Raw genomic sequence first — 19,365 nt, 5'->3', positions numbered from 1 at the left:
AAAATTTCAAATTTTTATACTCGTAATTGTTACTAATACATACTTTAATATATTGATATTAACGGTCAAATATATATATATAAAATATATAGGAAACAACTGTGAAAACAAAATAAGTTCAATAAAAAAAAAATAAAAAAATAAAAAAATAAAAAAAACCAAGAAAGTAACAATCACAAAGTTTGTTAAACGTTGTTATTATTATCTTAATCAATCAATCATGCATATGGTAACCTAATCCTAACATGGCTCTTTGTACTTAAATCTCATGTCCACCTACTTTGTTTTCGTTTTCCACTTCACATGTAGGATACGAAATGGCTCTATATTATACTTTGTCCAATGTATGTATATCCTTCTAGTGCAATAAATGGTCACATGAGATTATACTACTCCCTTCGTCCCTAAATTACATTCCTCTTTCTCTCTATTATGTGAGGAATAAATGCTAGAAAGAGGAATGTAATTTAGGGACGGAGGGAGTACAATATACTCAATAACTTGTTTAGTTGTTCTACAAAAAATCGCATTAAATTTTATATGTTAATACGAAGTATACACTTGAGTGTATGATAAAAAAATCTTTTAAAAGCACAACAACTTCAACAAGTCATTTTCATCTCATAATAAGTTATATTAAGACTGTCTCACGCAATCACTTGCCAATAAAGAATATTAAAAATCTTTTGGAAAAAGAAAAGTCATATACTCTAAGTCAAGGTCACGAGGCACGAAAGTCAAAAATGGATAACCATGAGAATATGAGATGAAAGTCTTTCTCCACCACTTCAAAAAAAAAGTTCATCATTTATTCTTAATATCTACCAAAAAAGACTTAAGAGACTTGTATTAACTCCATAGTTTTTTTTATATATCAAGCTTTTTAATTTTTATAGATGGATCTATCAACAATGTTCATCCGTCCATTTACACTTTCGGACGTGGATGATTTCTTTAAATGGGCAAGTGATGATAAAGTAACTAGGTACCTTAGATGGAACACAATCCTCTCTAAGGAGGAAGCATTCACGTACCTTAAGGACGTTGTTATACCCCATCCTTTCCGATGGTCCGTGTGCCTCGACAACCATTCAATAGGATACGTGTCAGTTCGGCCTGGCTCAGACAATGATAAATTTAGAGCTCATTTGAGTTATGCCGTGGCCTCAGAGTACTGGGGACGCGGCATTTGTACAAGTGCTTTGCGGAAGGTCATACCCGTAATCTTTACGGAATTTCCTTATCTTGTAAGAATTGAAGCTTTGGTAGAGGTTGAGAATATTGGGTCTCAAAAAGTATTGGAAAAAGTTGGTTTTTTGAAGGAAGGATTGTTAAGGAAGTATGGGTTTAATAAAGGAGAGATTCGAGATATGTACATCTATAGTTTTTTATCTACTGATAAGATTATTTAACTTAAGTTTAAAAGTTCTATTTGGTTTTGTGTATCTTTTTACATGCTTTCTGTGTAAGTTCAAATTTTATTTATGTATACAATTCAAGGAGAAACTTGTTTTGGATTAATTATGGTGGGTAGCTAATAGCTACGGCTCTCAAATTCTTTAATTTGCATATTATTAAACTATTTAAGAAAGTCAATATCCAAGAAATAAATCGGTGTCTCATAATTATTGCTCAAGTTGACAAGCATTGATAAATCCAGTTTCATCTTAGGGTTATTTGATAATCGGAGTACTTAGGAGTTAGGACTGATTATAATTTATAAAGGTGTATAAGAATACTTCTGTTTTTTTATTCGGTACGATTTGACTTTTACACCTATTTATTCACTCTCATCCAACTACTTTTTTGTAATTTATATGTAAGAAAAATATACTCCGTATTTACGAGTATATGAGATATGGTTGAATAGTTTCAATAATAAGTACTACCCATTAGTCCATTACAGGCCTTTTTTTTTTTTGGTGTTTAATAAAATTTTATCTTGTCATGTAAGTATGTGACACTTTATCGCAACCCACAACAACTTCATGATGATTTTATCTAAAACAAAATCTAATAAATGAAAATTGAGAATGAATAAAGGTATTGTATGAGCCCAAAAGTAGTTAATAATTAAAATTAAAAATATGCAATTAGAGTTGTCAAAAACTGACCCGATCTAAGAATTCAACCTGAACCGACAATAATTTAAACCTGACTTGTATCCGAACAATAGGGTGAAAATTAATGACTCACGACAAGTCCAACGAGACACGTCAATAGATTATAAGCCGTACATAAACATCATTTTCAAGATTTGGGACAAATCTACCCAAGTCAACCAACTTATTGGGCCAATTATTTTAACCGATTTCAAAAACTAATCAAATAATGGATTGGTAGGCATGGGCCGCATGGCTCATGACAAGATTTTTGTTGATCCATCCAAACACGACTCACTTGAGCACGAGTATGTTCTTTATTTCCTCAGTACTTGAACGAACAGTTAGAAATTAGAAATTAGAAATTAGAAAATCACAGTAGAAAACAGTATCCTCCTCATTTTTGTGTTAGACAGAGAAATTGCAGTAGCAGGCAGCTATAATGAAGACAGAAACCTCTCCTATTGTTCCTTCAAGTAATCTCTTATTTCTTTAAATTTCTAGGGTTGATTCCGATTCTTGTACAACTTCATTAATCGAATTGTTCATTGTTTATTGTATAATCATAGTAATTCAATTACATTATATTTTCTAATTGCAATGTATAATTCTAAATTTTGTGCTTTAATGTTTGCCTTAATCTGAGTGGCAATAAAGTTGTAGTATGAATTGCCAAGTAGTGAGCTCTCTTGTATGGTTTGATTCAGGAATTCCTCAATTTTCTTCAATCACATTGTCAAATGATTGTGGTTTTGAACTTTTGAATTTTACTTATATGATTTAGATTTCGCTGCACAATTTAGTTTTCTTGATTTTCGCCGGAAGTAGTTGTAAGATAATTGTAGGAATTTAAGTGAGTTCAATTGTTGAATTGAACTTTATTAGACTGAAAGAAGTGAATTTGAGTGGAAAAGAAGTACATCCTTGTAAGATAGTTGATGCTCAAACATAGCACTATCAACTATTAAGTGTTATATGTCAAAATCTGCTTTGTTCTATGCTAATTTTGAAATGTTCTGCTTCTGCTACACATTATTCTTAAACTGAACTTAATCTGTTTTGTACGCGTGTTAGCCACGTGTTATTTGCCCGTTTTATTGTGAATAATGCTAAATTGTTAGTTGTAGTCGCTGCTCTATTATACTAATGGTCCACTTCTGCAATGTGTCTACTTGTGTTTCATTAGTATATGAGGCTATGAGCAATTAATCTTTCAGTCATTACTCTTAACTTTTGTAGTTGTCAAGGGTGATTCTTTCATGCAAGTTATACTTATTAGGTTATATTAGAGGCTTAAAGCAATTTTTTTCTTTAATTTCCGTGCTGCTAGTTTCATTATACCAAAATTAGCTTGCTTCTCAAATCATTCAGACTACCCAGTTTATAAAAAGGCGCATCTGAGGCAAGGCTAGGCACTGAGGTATAAGGCTATATTGGCCAAGCACCTTTATTGGTCAAGAGGAGGGGATTTTGGTGCGACACACTAAAAGGAGCAATAACGCTCACCAAAAGGCGTACAACAATATTTTCAGATGTTTTTTCTTCTTTTGGTATGTGCACCTCGCTTAAATGAGGCACACTAAGGCATGCCTTGAGCCTTTTTATGCATTGAGACTATAGTTATAAGGGAAGTGAAAAAAGAAACCAGAAGGTGCAAGTGAATCGAATGATGCAATCATCTTATGTTTAGAATATAAGTATTTGAGTGAGTGAATGTTATTTAAGATCCAAATTGATATCTTACACTCTTCAATTTTTCTTGGTATGACTTACAACCAATTAACTTGTTGAGGTGCTTAGCATGGAGATTATACACTCTTTGATTTTTCTTTGTGTTGACACTCCAATATCCCCTTAGGCCCTTGTGTAAAGGGACATTTTAAACCTTTTTTTTTGGTGAAAATGTCTAAATGTCATTGTAGTAGTACCACATTCTAAAACACTGTCGTCCAAGCTCTGTCCAGGACTCCAGGTGCCATTGATTTGGGCATGCCCTGTGTTTTATTACTCTCTTTCTCTTACCTTTTATAACCATTCTATTTTTATATTGTTACTCTTTCTGTGCTTAGCACATTGGTTGTTTGTATGACATGTTACATCTTGCAGGTGCTTTGGATTATCAATTGTGATCCTCCAAAGATCAAGAGAAGAGGTTTGCATCATCTGGCATTATCATGGAAGAAAATCCATTGAATTTGCTGCAATCCCTATATGGTATGTTGCTTTGTTATTATAAAATACTTCTGTTGTGAAAAATGTTGACCTTATGTTACTGAAACCACCTTGTCTTGGATGCAATAAACAGTATTTTAGTTATTTTACTGACCAACATGTTATAATAACTTCATAAAGAAGGCTACTTTATGTGAGAATATTATATGTTAGTTGCATCTCCAAATGTAAACACCTTTATCGATTATAGGAGAAATTTCAAGTAGCTAACATGCATGCAGCCTGCTACTTTTTCAAAGAGCATTAATATCTTCTCATGAATGGGTCAATTGAATATATAATCTAGAGATCTTAATTTTATTTGAAGTTTTCAGTCAGATGTTTATGACAAATCATTCAGTGCTTGAATAGAACGATTGTAGCATATTCTAATAGACTTGTGCATTTTTCCTTTTTCCATTGAGTGGTGGGAGTAAAAAAAAATCTAGGACAGGCAGTTATTTCAAAGTTGGAAGTAAGAAAGCCTATATGAATTGGAGGAAGTATATGATAATGAAATTCTGCCTCTCAAAGTAGGGCTTTTTTAATAAAAAAAATCTTCATCGATGGAAGTCATAGGTTTGAATACTTAACTTTATTAAAGCATATAAAAAATAACATCATGAGTACATCAACAAAAGACCTATAGACCTGTTCAGAAGTTAATGAGAGCAAATGTGTTCCTGTCATGCTGATTTAGGTTACCTCCAAGCCTAAAATGCACCATAGAGTAACATCATAAAGAAACATGGTAAGAAATTCTATATTACAAAGTATTCAACTTGCATATCTAACAGTCTTGTCGTTTTGTTTTAGCCATAACACCACTACCATTGTAATTCATATTCACATGGAATTTGGAGAAAGGACATTCCATTACATAAAGGAAACTGTGTGATGGATTTTCATTTTATTCCACCAAAAGCCATCTTCAAAAAGTCATAAAAACTAAGGTATCGGTGTGGTTTGTGAAAATTGATCTAAGAAATCGATTTCATTGTTCAATAGAGAATTAGTGATGTTCAATTTGATGAGGGGATAGGGTCAAAATGTTGGAGTGCTTAAGAGAAAGAATTTTATGATTTTCTTCCTTTCTTTGAAGCAAAGTATGCATGTAACTATTTGCTTGCAACCTTTCCCCTAACTTCACTTCTATTCCCTTACACATATTCACCGTTATCAAGTTAACCTACCTACTTCCTGGCCAAAGAGATATCAAAGTCTTTTAGATTGTTTATTTAGTTATTAAGTCCTTAACAGATTGGGATATACTTTTTTACACTGTTTATTCTCTAATTTTGAGCCAATGAGCTTTGATGAGGCCAAGAAAGTAAGAAGAAAGTATGAAGTGGACTTGAGAAATGAATGAGGAAATGTGTCTCATTGAAAAGAATAAACAGAGGAATTGGAAACACTTTTAAAAGGGAAGAAGGCAATCAGACTTAGGTGAATCTTCAAAATCAAGAAGAACATTAAGAGTGTTGTGGAGATATACAAAGCTAAGTTTGATGCTATAGGTTACAAGCTAACCAAAGCATTGCCTTTGAATTGGCGGCACAATAGAGGGTTTTATTGGTGCATTTACAAGGTTGCCACCCATATTTTTGTATTTATGGTAAGGATGGCACATTGATTAAAGACATAGGATATTGAATTCATGTCCTAGTATGCTGGCATCAAAGTTGTACTATGTAATGATGACATTTGCATAGCCATAAGTATTCTATACGAAATAGTTACTAGAAGAATGTAAATCAAGTTAAATTTCCAATAGAATATGGCATGGAATTGTCTAAAAAGATACAAACCTAGAAATAGGTGAGTTTTAGGATGCTTATACTTAAGTTATAAGAGGCCTTAGGTAGTGTTCTTTTATATTAGCCTACATTTTATTTTATTCAAACTTGTGAACTTTTAAACTATGATCTTATTTAAACTTATTAGCCCTTATTTATAAACCCTTTATATTATCTTATTTAAACTTATTAGCCTTTATCCTTTTTTTTTTTTTTTTTTTTTTTGAAGAAATATTAGCCTACTTTGAACTTAGTATATCTTGTCATGGATCTTATTTGACTTAATTTTATCCTTTTTAAAATTATCAAACCTTAATTTATCTTATACAAATTCAATGGCCCTTATATAAATCTTATCTGAACTTAATATACCTTATCTTATATGAACTTATTAGACATGAATGAAGGACCTTATATACTTTATTCGAACTTATTTACCGTACTTAATAGCTCTTGTTTTATCTTATCTTAATTTATTTGAATTTATCGTCCCTTATCTTATCTCATCTTACTATATCTAAATTTGTTAGACATGAAATAAGTGAAATAAGGTAGAGCAGAGCCTTAGTGGTTTCAAGAAGAATCCATCTACATTAAGTTCTTGGGCCTTTGGGCGCCGGATCTCTTGTTGGAATATTATTTTTCAATCCTTCATTTTCTCTAAGGTTGCATAATGCTATTTTTTTCTAAAATTTTTGTACATTTCCGAGGTTGTTCCTCAATCATCATAGTTGATCATACTATTTGGCATTATGCCTATGGCAAGAAAATAACTTATATAACATAATTACAAAATATCTTTCACAGATGGTGCTATAGCTGGAGCTGTTGCAGGTGGTGTAGTAGAAGCAGCCTTATATCCGATAGATACAATTAAAACTCGGCTGCAGGCAGGTCTACAATCTTCAACTTCTTGTTGTCTGTAATTTGTTTTATATCAATTAAAGCTTGAATATTATACTTTGTCTAATCTACTGAAATCTGATCAATTATTATGAGTATGTATAGAGCCTTCAATATGTGCTTCATGCAGCATATCATCAATTGAATCTATAGATGTTGTCATACCACTAAGTTGAGGTTGATATTCTTCATGATGATGGGAAACATAATCCTATTATTATTGTGTAATGTACTGGCTATTTTATTTCAAAGATCAATCACTGACAAGCTACATACATTTACCTCGCTTCTCTTGCCATCTCACTCACTTCTTCAAACCACTTCCTTCTGCCAACGACGTCACCAAAGCCTTGCAATTTTCTCCTCTCTTCTTGATTTCATTTGCAAATTGCAACTCCGTTGCTAAGACAAGCCTAGATCAATCTAAGTCAACCCTACAAATAAAAATGCAATTTTTCCAACCTTTTTAAGGTATTCAACCTTGTACTTTTAAAAATCAATTAGACAACTACATGACCTCACTAAATCTAACTACGAAAGCGTCATCAAATTGTCAAGCGTAATTGTCTTTAAATTTCACGAGTCGGAAGGTTTGAAGCCGATTAGACTCTTATTAGAGTCGGACCTTTTAACGGATTCAGATTTGTTTTTTTTTGGCAGCTTCAGGTCAGACTCTTTCCTTCAGATTGGGACTGACTCGAGTCTGATTTGGATTGAATTGACATCCGTATTAGTATTTTCTTGGTAACTCATGAGATGCGAGTACATGGCAGGAAGCACTGATATTAAAAAAGAAATACAAGTAAAATTATTCTAGGTCCCAAGATTTTTTTGGAAAGAATACATAAGTTAAAGATTTGTACTAGGTAATTTAAGTTCATAGCCTATATTTGTTTTCAATAGTTATAAGTTTTCCGAATGCAATTGAAGACTGCATAATACATAGGAATATAGGATACTTTTGTTGTTTATTGCTTTCCAGTTCTGATTACTTACTTCTAGTTCAATGTCCACCCTTTTTTATCCTCTGTGTATTTACTGATTTAATTTCTTTCCTCTTTAATCTTTCTTAGCTTAAAGTCTTAAATTATCTATCTTTCTTCTTTCTCAAAATCTAAATATGAATCATAAAAAAACTGTACTTATCCTCAATATTACTATTTCATTTAATGTGTCAATTGTAGCTGCATTAAAGTTTTAACAGAATGAAACTGCTATAACCATTGTATTTTTATTGTTAATTATATCACGCATATGTTAAGTTGCCTTTTGACTTAATGTCTAAATTTAACTCTTCCAACTCTAGGCAGCTCATGGTGGTGGAAAAATCATTTTAAAAGGCCTCTACTCCGGATTGTCTGGAAATTTGGTTGGTGTTTTACCGTAAGTGTTGTCCATTTTAATAGTACTTTCTGCCTGGGTTCATGCAAATTTGTTCCATTCTGATTCTGTCTCTCTTGGTTATGTATGTGTGACTAGCGTGAGTGTGCACCCCTTGATGGTCTGTGCTTGGCCATACATAGCTATGTACACAATTATGATGCCTATTTCTGTAAGCAACTTCAGGATTTTGCATAGATTGATGACAACCTTCAGGGTCTCACAACATTTCATTCATTGCTTATTCCATTGTTTTGCAATGGTTTAGGCTGAAAGAACAACCGGTAATTGCCTTTTTGATCAAGGAACAAGCACATGCAGTTTTTTTTATATGAAAGGGGTAAGGCTGAAAGAGCCTCTTTGCCATTGTCAAAGTAATATTCTGTTTATAAATCCTCCCTAACCCTGCTTTAGACCATTGCCACTGTAGTAATATTACTTGTCCATGTATAGTTGTTAGCTGTATAGTATGTCAGTTGTTATATCTTTCCTTTAGCTTGTACTAGTGACATTGCAAAGTTTTATAAAGACGAAATTCATTGTTTTCTTTCAGGGCTTCTGCGATATTTTTGGGTGTGTACGAGCCAGTAAAGCAGAAATTGTTAAAGGCTATTCCTGAGAACTTCAGTTCTCTAGCTCATCTTGTAAGTTGCATAATTAAGCAAAATGTGTACACCAACTGAAAATTTTCTTGAAGATGCAATTTGAAACTTTCGTGTTAGACAGACTAATTGTGGTGATATAATCATTTATTTCATTCCCAAATTACACTATTGGGGTCATACAAAGGAAATGTGCTAATGTGTAGTTCTGTTTAATTTTATTTTCCAGGGACATCGTGTCCTCTTCATGTACATTTACTGTTAAAAAAAATCATAAAGTACCTTTTTTTTTTTTTTTTTTTTTTGACGGGCATTAAGTACTTTAAAGTTTGCTGAAGCACTTTTTGAGGTTTTCTATGTGTGATTTTATTAATAATAATAATTTTTTTTTTCGGGGTGTTGGGGGGGGGGGGAGAGGCAAGAGTACTACTCGCCAATACTAACTTTGGATTCTGGCAGCTGTTACCAAACCTCTATCTAATCAATACTGTACTTATGTACTTCCTCTGTTAATTTAGTAGCAATATTTGCAAAAACACGGACTCCTAGCTAGTTTTTGGAGATGAGAGAGAAAGAAAAAAAGAGGACCCATGCAATATGAGAGAGATAGAGAGAATTTATTACCTAAAAAGGAAAGTGATTCATCTAATTTGAAACCTCTTTATTTAGATAGTGATGCATCTAAATCGAAAGGGATAGCAAGCTATAGTTTTCCAATGGGTGTCTTGCGGTAATGACCTCGTCACACTGCAATCTGATCCTACTTACTTTGCTTTATTGTTAGCCTAATGTATCACATACTTTCTGGAATTTGAGGAAAGGGATTTGGATTTTTTTTCCCCTTCATTATGCACTGTGTAGAGGAAGTTTTAAGTTAATGGTCTGATATTGCAAGTATTTAACTATCTTTCAATTAAAATAAAAAATAAAAAAAAATTATTTAGCATCTAACATTGCATAGGTCATTCTATTATGATTTTCATTGTACGCTGAGGTTGAAGCCTTCCTGTAGCCTAAAGTTTTTGTCCCTCTTCTTTCTTTTTGGAACGAAGGGTGTTGGGGTTAAATGTGTCCAAGGCATCTCTCTTATTGCCAATTTACTGTTCATCAATAATTCCATGACAATAACTTTTGTGTAACAACTTAGTTCATTGCTGAGCTGTAGAGATTTTACATGCAGCCAGTTTTAAACTTCATTTAGTCTGCAGGTGCAATTGCAGGAGCTGCCTCGTCTATTGTCAGAGTCCCAACGGAGGTATTAAGATTTATACCATTTGTCATTTTCGTTTTACAAGTGTAAACAGTTTAAAATACACTGTCATCCTAAACAATATTATAGGTTGTGAAACAAAGGATGCAGACGGGTCAATTTGCAACAGCCCCTAATGCAGTGCGTATGATTGTTTCTAAAGAGGGCTTCAGAGGACTTTATGCGGTAAGTGAGATCTTCTGTTGTGCAATAAAGATAGAAAAATCTTGTTTGTCAAGTTGGTTAGTAGGCTATATGCTCCATGCTTTCTCTAATTGTAGCTTTGTGAGGACTGCTGTCTATTGCCTGATGCTTTCAATCCTAAAATTTTGGTTTCTGTTGTAGGGCTATGGATCTTTTCTACTGCGCGATTTGCCTTTCGATGCCATCCAATTTTGTATCTATGAGCAAATAAGGATTGGTTATAAACTAGCAGTGAACTGATATATATTCTCTTAATAATAGCTTTATATTCATTTGGATATTTCATCTTGTCTGTTTTGTGAGCTAAATTTTATATGGCTTATTTATCGAAAATTGTAGGCTTATGAGGATAAAAGATAAATTATTACCTTTATACTTTTTAACCTGAAAAGGCTGCTTTTATGTTTTTCACCGTCAAAGTTCCAAAAGCTACATAAGTAGCAATTAATGTAGCTACCGGTTATTCTTTTGTAGAATACCGTTGCGAATTTCTGTGTTAAATGTTGACAAAGCTCTTGATATATTCACATGCATCAACGTCGGTATCTGTTATTCTGTGGGATTCTCTCATCTTCCATAGCTGATGCTTTTAAAAAAAACTTAGTCCATTTTGGGATGGGTAAAAGTTGGTATAGAGAGCATTTAATAACAGTAGGTTTCTATGAATGTAGTGGCATGGAGTAAACATTTTGGAACATTAACAGGGGCTGTTGTATGTTAGCAAAAATTCATCTGCATTCCAATTTTTTAGATACATTTCTTTGTTTAAACTTTCTGAGATATATGAAGGAGATGTGCAACTATGTAAGGGTATCTTGTGATAGTTGCTAAACTATAGGATTATTCAGTGAAATTGCCCCATCTATTATACACATTCTCCATTTCAATATAATTTTTACTATCTATTGTCTATGTCACCAAATGAAACTCATCGTAGTTGAATTCAAAAAAATACATATTGTTTATCACTCTTCTAATTCCATCACATCAATAATTTTTCTATTTCTATCCTACACAATTATACTCCCTACAAAGTACTATTTTTACTTTTGATTTCTGTGCCAAATCAAAGTTTGAAGAGGGAGTCATTTTTTGATGTTCCATGATTCTTTAAATATTCATGTTCTGTAAGCTGTAACTGGTTGTCGTTTCATCTATTTGATGTTCACTTGTGAGATCTAAAAAACTTGAGAATACTTTTCATGATTTGCTGTCATATGCTCATAGTGCATACAGACACTTACAACCTCTTTGTGAATCTTCAAATAGATTTTCAGCTTTGTCTGCTTTAGGATTAACAGTTTCAGCATATGTTGGTAAAAACCTGCCCATTTTCTTCTAACATTGTTGAAGTAGAAAGTTTGATGGTTAGCAACATATTTGGTTACCATGTCCATTGACCAAATACAACTTTTTTTTTGGCAGGCTAAGAGGGAACTAAATGACCCTGAAAATGCTTTGATTGGTGCTTTTGCAGGTAATGAAGAACTCTTCTTATTTCCCCGTAAAAATATGCTTAAAACTACTTGATGAACAAAAAATGTCAAAAAGCTGCTGGCTGCAGTCTGCTGTGCTGTGATCATGGCTGATATTTGTAAGCAATTCCAATTTTATACCTATTCCAACCATAATCATTTTTCTTCAGTTACTTTTGTTGGGGGGGGGGGGGGGGGGTTGGGGGCGGGGATTAGTCGTTGGGGGCAGTGAGGAATTTATGATTATATTCGCTTTGTAAAATAAAATACAGATTCTTGTAAACTGAGCTAATGGCTATTCTAGTATGAATGAGAAGCAGTTAAGATGAAATATGGATATTGCTGTGTAATGTTATGAGCTTATGATACAAATACTACGTATCAGACTGGATAAAGAATTCAGATAGCGATGCATAAATAAAATCTTGACCTGCTGCAGTAAATTTATGACCTGTCTTTGGTGTCAATTAGGGTGCAGTGTATTTTTTTGGTTGTTTTACGATCTTGAGTTGGCCCTTTATAAGGGCCCAAACCCAGGCCCGGATACAAACTCTCCACTATTACTCCCCAATGAACTTTTAGGGCTTGAACCTTAGCCATGGTGTTCATGCCTAAAACCTTCAACAATCCTCTTCTGGAGAAAGAGTAATGATATAATCAAGATTAAGTTATTGGGAGGGTTTGTTTTGTTTTGACCACTTGGCTGTGTAGTATGCTCCAAATATAACAAAACTGCAATATGGGCTGAGTTCTATGGATTAGGCTGATCAATCGGTTTCAGGATATTCAAAAACATAACGCATGCAAGACATTGAGAATAAATTTTGAGAAAAGCGGATTATTGGTCTATTTAGTACTTGCTGGACTTACTATTTATTGCTTGAACAGGAGCTATAACAGGAGCTATAACGACACCTCTTGATGTGATCAAGACCCGACTGATGATTCAGGTATATAGTAATCCATTTTTTTCTGCCTTGAGTCTTCTTTCATTTGAAGTTTAACATGCTAGTTTTGTTGCCTGTCCTCTTGTGAAACATTGGTCTTAATTCTACAGGGGTCTTCAAAGCAGTACAAGGGCATATATGACTGTGTGAGGACCATACTGAGAGAAGAAGGAAAAGCCATGTCTTTATGAAGGTTTGTCCTCATCTGTTGGACTTTTTTTTTTCTTTTTCCTTTTTCGAAGGGGATTGTGTATTAGGTTGTACTATTATCAAATTGGCTAAAGGTCAGGGAAAGATCAGGAAAAAGGAACTTCTAAGCTGTGCATTTGTTATGTACTGCAGGGCATTGGACCAAGAGTTTTATGGATTGGAATTGGAGGCTCGATATTTTTTGGTGTCTTGGAGAAGACAAAACAAATTTTATCCCAAGGCCAACCCAAGAATTGTTCAGCTTAAACTGCAAATGAGCATACTCTTATCTCTTTCTCTCTGCTTTCTTTTGCTTTTATTTACGAAATTTTGATTCTCTTTGTGAACATCACATTGACAATTTACAACTTATTTTCTAGTGAAATTTTATCTAGTTGGTATAGTCTTAGCAATTGTATCATGACTTCAGATCAATGCTTGTTTAATTCATACTTATAGCATTTTATAAAATAAAATTTTTACATGCTTCGTACTGTCGTTCTTACTGTATTTTATTGTCATGACCTGTTTTTTGGAAAGCAAAAGAGTCATTAAGTTATTGTTTAACTGGCCTCGTGGTGGCATTGATTGTCGTTCATATAATCATATATGACTTAGGACTATGACTTGTAGCAGTCTCCATTTGCGGTGGTTATGGTATTAAAATTTCTTCTGTCAGCGACTTTCCCAATTCGTTGCAGGGGAAGAATCACATTTTCTTGTATAACCAACTTGTTATTTGGGTTAGAACTCGAGAAAGAGACATCTTGGTTTAGTTAGTTGGAAGACGACATTTGTTTGAGAAAGAAACATCCTTTTACCGGTCCAGTCTTCTTGATTTAGTCAGTTGAAGACGACATTTGTTAGAGAACTCTATTGAATAATTTCCTTCCTAGCTTGCTCTTGGCCTTAATAGGAATGTGAGATGCCGACGGCTTTTTTTTTGGGGGGTAAGCTTGCTCTTGGCCTTGATAGGAGTGTGACTGTGTGAGATGCCGACAACTTTTTTGTAAGAGATGGAGCCACGAATCCTTTGTTCATTGATGTCCATGCTCCACTTTGCTATAATGGACTCAATTAGCTGTATGGGTATGGGCTCGATCCTTCAATTGGCAAGTCCTCTTTCCTAGAGTTTGAGCTAGTAAGATGATTCGGGGTTTCAACCATAATGGGATTAATTGCTCGATGGAAGAAGGATGACTCGACTTCATGAGTATTATGTGGCTTCTTCCTTATAACGCCTCTAATTTCCAAAATTGATACAGTCTTTGAGTTGGGCAACATGATAGTTTTTTTTCTTGAGCAAAAATCTGATTGTCTCTTTTGAGATAGAAACCATGACTGTGAAAATTACATAAATTATTATGACTGTCATATTGAACTAAGAGGGCAACACACAACGTGATGAACATTACATAAGTTATTATGAAATGAATCCTAAGCAAAGATGTTGTCACGTACGTGACGTACTCAAAGCTTTTATTAGGATCCAAAGGTATAAATAAAATAATTTGGATGACAATTGATTGGGATCCAAAGTGTATGATATTGAGGTGTTAACTGTTAACGTTGACGATTGATTTTTAATGACAATTTCCACATTTTGAATAAAATTAATTGAATCAATAATACGGAGTAATATATAGTAGAACCCCAAGTTGCATTTGCTCAAGTTTTAGTCATGATAATTAATTGGAAGAGTTAATTTAATCTTCAATTACATATAAGGGTGTGACTTTCAATAGTAGACTAATCAAAGGGAACTTTTTTCAAGCTAAAAGGCGATCATGGTTAAGCACTTATGTATATTGCTTTTCTCAATAATCCTAAATATTGTGTTTTGTGGTTTATACTTGAATATAAAGTGGGGTGATGAAATTACTCGGCTAAGTTGGTCAAGAGAGGCAGCAGTCGAGGCGGAGGAAGTGGCGGTTATATCGTGTTCGGGACATGGAAGGGCGTTCTTGGATGGGTTGGTTGTTGATGGGATACCAGTGTGTGAGTGCTATGGTTGCTACACTTCCCCTGATTGCTCCATTCTTTCTTTGCCATGCGTTGCAGATGCTGGTGGGTAAGAGTTTCTTGGTCTTTTAACTCTTCCTTATTCAAATACGAGTATCTAAGAATCATATACGTAGTATATATTTTAGTATTACTCCAAATCTCAATTCAATTAACCAACTCATGAGGGGCTTAGTATCCAAAAAAAAGAAAAAAGCTTTTGCCAAAAATGCCCTCATGTATTTACTAAATTGAAAATATGGGTTCTATTCAACGGTCCACCTACGATTTCAAAAATATATATGTATAGACAATATAGTCTTATAAGCACTAGGCTATGACATGTTACATAGTTACATCCTTACATATATTCATTTAAATGAATTACTAGAATAAATATATAAAATGATGAATGATTTGATTATCATGACACTATTCGTGCACAAGAGTATAAATTTTATTCATGCAGTAACTCAGTACATCGTCCGGGTCTAAAAACTAGTTTTATATTAAAAGGAAAAAAAAAAAAAACCATATACAAATCTCCAACAATGAAATTTGACTTCAATGATGAAATTAAAAGGAGAAAATAATCAAGGACGAAGGAATTATAAGCCATAAACATCACCTTAATTGTATTGTTACATTCTAGCAAATTCATAACCCACATTTATCTTGTGTTAGTTTGGTCAGGTCTATCGTCATAAACATAAAACAATACTTCCTCCGTTTCTATTTAGTTGACGCGTTTGATTTAGGCACATATATTAAGGAGAGGAGAGAGAGTGATAGAGAATGAAAAAGCAAGTAGGGTAGCTTGTAAATGCAAGGTAAAAAATTTACCCAAAAAGAAAACGTGTCAACTAAAAAGAAATGGAGGTAGTATGTTATTCTGATTACTAAATGTGATGCCGGGTTTGAAATTGTTTGCAGGGGGAATCCAATATATATGGAGCCTTATTGGATGAATGAAAAGGAAAGTGGTGGAGTGTTGGTATCAGGATGGCATAGAATGGGATATACATATATAAACCCATATGCTGAGACACTCTCAACTGAGCTCGAGAAGTACATCCTCAAATTGCATGAATTGGTTGGAAATGCAGAAACTGAAGGAAGGCATATTGTATTTGGAACTGGCTCTACTCAACTACTTAATGCTGCTGTTTATGCTCTTTCCTCAAATTCCTCCAATCCTGCATTTGTGGTCACTTCCACACCTTTTTACTCAGTATGTATTCTCAATAATTCTATTTGAGCTATTTTGATTTTGAGTTCCCTTAATCGAACTCCTAAAATTAGACAAAGGTTGGGCAGTGTAATTAAGCCTGTGTGTCATGCCAACAAGCCTTGTTTATAATGGGCAACGAAAAAGCTATGTCATCATGGGCTCATACAAATCTTTCATAAATGGAGCCCAGGTACGACTTAGTCAGTTAGTCATACACTCATGCGTTGGGCAGTGTAATCCTGTGTGTCATGCCAACAAGCCTTGTTTAGAATGGGCAACGAAAAAGTTACGTCATCATGGGCTCATGCAAATCTTTCATAAATGGAGCCCATGTAGTCGTACGTTGGGCCTTGTTGAACCAACAAATCTTAGGTCGTCTTGTCATGCTCATGCATGGCTCAAGGCCCACATGTGTGCCACTTGAGCCGTGTTAAAGCTCAAGCCAGATTCAACCCTTTTTGGTGTCATGGTTGATTAGCTCTTGTGCTGGCTAAACCCATGCTTGGTCCGATCCTATGCACCCCCTTCTCTGGTTCCCTCATCCTACAATCTTAATTCAATAGACATGAGACCATGATGGACTTTAATGAGCATTATGGTCTCAGATCACAACTTATAAAAATACAACTACATTATTATTCTAATATATCTTATTGGGTACTCCATTTTTTAAGTGTTACACTTCGACCGACAAATAGTTTTAGGTAAATCAATCATTTTTGTAGATAACATATATCTTTAATTGGTTACCTTCATGCTGTTTTTGTGTTAGACATACAAAGAACAAACTGAGATGTATCAGTCTCGAGCATACGAGTATAAAGGTGACACATCCTTATGGAAGAACAAAACAAGCAGTGAAAACGTTACATTTATAGAATTTGTGACATCCCCAAATAATCCAGACGGTCAATTAAAAGAGAGTGTTCTTAAAGGACCTTCAGTTAAGACTATTTATGATCGTGTCTATTATTGGCCTCATTACACTGCCATTCCAACCCTGGCTGCTGAAGATCTTATGCTTTTCTCTATGTCCAAGCTTACGGGTCATGCTGGCAGTCGATTCGGGTACAATCTACTCCCTCCGTTTCACACTAAGCTTCACTTTATCTTAATTATTTGTATTAGATTATTTTTTGATGTCACCTAAAGTTAGTGAGCTCTAACACTCATATAGTTATATGCTTGTGTTTATGTATTACGTATATAGGTACATCTTACATGTTACACGTACGACACCCATTTTCCTTGTTTAGTAGACTTGTACAAGGCCGTACAGGGCCAAATTGTTCGAATATAATAAATTGAAACAGATGTAGTATATGGAAATCTTTATTTTGCTCGAATTAGAATTGAAAATGAAAGTTAAAAAAAAAAAATTAGACAATTAACTTTCATTTTTATGCAGGTGGGCTTTGGTGAAGGACAAGGTTGTAAAACAAAAAATGGAGTATTATGTGAAGCATAATACGTTAGGTGTGTCACAAGATACCCAATTACGAGTATTGGTTCTATTGAAAGCAATTGTTGATGGAGGAGGAAGTGATATTTTTAAGTTTGGACACAATATAATGAAGGAAAGATGGGAAGGACTAACCACAATCTTGTCTACTTCATCGCGCTTCTCCCTACAGCATATACCTCCACAATTTTGCACTTTCCTACAACGAGTTAGAGGACCTTCCCCGGGTAATAATATTCTTTGATCGTTGCACCATATACATCCTTTGTTTCCTTATAATTCCAACAATTTGACTTTTACATTTATTATTGCATAATTTTGTCATGCATATTAATATCTTTAGCTCTACTAATCGTCCATATAAAACTAAAAATAAAGTTAGTAAATATGTGGTCAAAGTTACCGTTTTAGGGTGGTAAATAAATACTACATAGTATAAAAGCTGAATTGTTGCAATTATAAATCAACAGGGTTGTGTGTAACTGCTCAATGCCACGAAATATAATTTTACCATCTCTAGTTGTTGTTTAAGGTAGAGCCGTAGAGGGATTTAAATCAAAGCTGAATTTACGAAAATTAATTTCAAGATAACATCAAATACTATTCCAAACCTAATAAAATGTGTTAATCTAACATGTTTACACATAGCTAGGGACTTTAAGATGTGTTGCAATTCGGTAGTAGCTGAAAGTATATTTTAAATGTTCTAGTTAACATGAATACAATAATTTAGGAACTTGAACACATTGTGATTAATACATTGAACTGTGAATGGTGTTGGACCATGGCAGCATATGCATGGTTGAAATGTGAAAGAGAAGAAGATGAAGATTGTTATCAAGTGCTAAAACAAGCCGGAATCCTCGGTCGTAGGGGTCGATTATTCGGAGCTGGAGACCGTTTTGTACGCCTAAGCCTTCTAAGAAGCCAAGATGAATTCGATTCTCTTTTGTACAACTTAATAATATTGGTTTCTACTGAATTTCGAAATCATTTTACAACCATGAGTTTGTAATAATAAATTGAATTGGTTTGGTAACATACGCATTATTTGATGAAATACATTGACTCATATACAAGATTGTATTATTTGTATGGGCATAATTAATTATTTGTATGGGCATAATTCTTGTTTGGAATTATATATTTATATATATTAACGAAGATCTTGATTGTTTCATGCATGTATGTGAATCACGTGGGAACAAGAAATTATTGATATAATTAAATGACAAAATGGTAGAGATTAGTTGGTAACATATCTTTTTTGCAACAGCGAAGATAGATTAAAATAAGAGTAACACCTAGCGTGATTGACTATATATTGTTATTCTTGAATTTTAATATTATCTTATATCTAATCGTTGCAAATAATATAAAATAATGTAGTATTATTACATAAAATAAATATTGTCATCACTCATCAGTCACCTAGTCAAACTTAATATAGAATCCAAAGGTATAAAATTATTAGATGGGGGTGATTAATGATTAATAATTGATCTATAAAGTCTATAATGTCATTTTTCACTCATTTTATGTTGTCTATGTATATAAAAATTAAAAAAAAGTAGAATAAAACTGTATCAATCTTTTGTATCTATATTTGTAGA

At 33.7% G+C, this 19,365-nt stretch overlaps 2 protein-coding genes and 1 pseudogene across 3 annotated transcripts; all 3 read left to right on the top strand.

Moving 5' to 3' along the window:
- The first annotated feature begins 770 nt into the window (after positions 1-770).
- LOC145615468 (uncharacterized) lies at positions 771-1,506 on the top strand. The gene has a single exon (XM_081670542.1). It carries the CDS (start codon positions 897-899, stop codon positions 1,410-1,412), a length of 516 nt encoding a protein of 171 aa, XP_081526668.1. The 5' UTR covers positions 771-896; the 3' UTR covers positions 1,413-1,506.
- A 1,038-nt stretch (positions 1,507-2,544) lies between these two features.
- On the top strand, positions 2,545-13,471 carry LOC145614361 (putative S-adenosylmethionine carrier 2, chloroplastic; annotated as a pseudogene). The gene is made up of 12 exons (XR_014107095.1): positions 2,545-2,578; positions 4,209-4,316; positions 6,917-7,003; positions 8,323-8,395; positions 8,946-9,036; positions 10,196-10,249; positions 10,334-10,429; positions 10,589-10,678; positions 11,873-11,924; positions 12,811-12,872; positions 12,980-13,062; positions 13,212-13,471. The product of XR_014107095.1 is annotated as a putative S-adenosylmethionine carrier 2, chloroplastic (transcript).
- Positions 13,472-14,643: 1,172 nt separating this feature from the next.
- On the top strand, positions 14,644-18,793 carry LOC145615460 (tryptophan aminotransferase-related protein 3-like). Its single transcript, XM_081670532.1, has 5 exons — positions 14,644-15,129; positions 15,993-16,290; positions 17,063-17,358; positions 17,699-17,979; positions 18,544-18,793. The coding sequence occupies exons 1-5, from the start codon at positions 14,846-14,848 to the stop codon at positions 18,765-18,767; spliced, it is 1,383 nt and encodes a 460-aa protein (XP_081526658.1). The 5' UTR covers positions 14,644-14,845; the 3' UTR covers positions 18,768-18,793.
- Positions 18,794-19,365: the final 572 nt, after the last annotated feature.

Source organism: Chenopodium album, chromosome 25 (assembly GCF_948465745.1).
Source record: "Chenopodium album chromosome 25, dcCheAlbu1.1, whole genome shotgun sequence".
NCBI classification, from domain to species: Eukaryota; Viridiplantae; Streptophyta; class Magnoliopsida; order Caryophyllales; family Amaranthaceae; genus Chenopodium; species Chenopodium album.
This window is presented reverse-complemented; position numbering and strand designations above follow the sequence as displayed.

Bases quoted from the DNA above. Each gene is read 5' to 3' on its own strand.
- LOC145615460 (XM_081670532.1), top strand. From the start codon at position 14,846: ATGGTTAAGCACTTATGTATATTGCTTTTCTCAATAATCCTAAATATT. The intron at 16,291-17,062 runs GTATGTATTCTC...TTTTTGTGTTAG, and splicing joins CTTCCACACCTTTTTACTCA to ACATACAAAGAACAAACTGA. The intron at 17,359-17,698 runs GTACAATCTACT...ATTTTTATGCAG, and splicing joins CATGCTGGCAGTCGATTCGG to GTGGGCTTTGGTGAAGGACA.
- LOC145615468 (XM_081670542.1), top strand. From the start codon at position 897: ATGGATCTATCAACAATGTTCATCCGTCCATTTACACTTTCGGACGTG.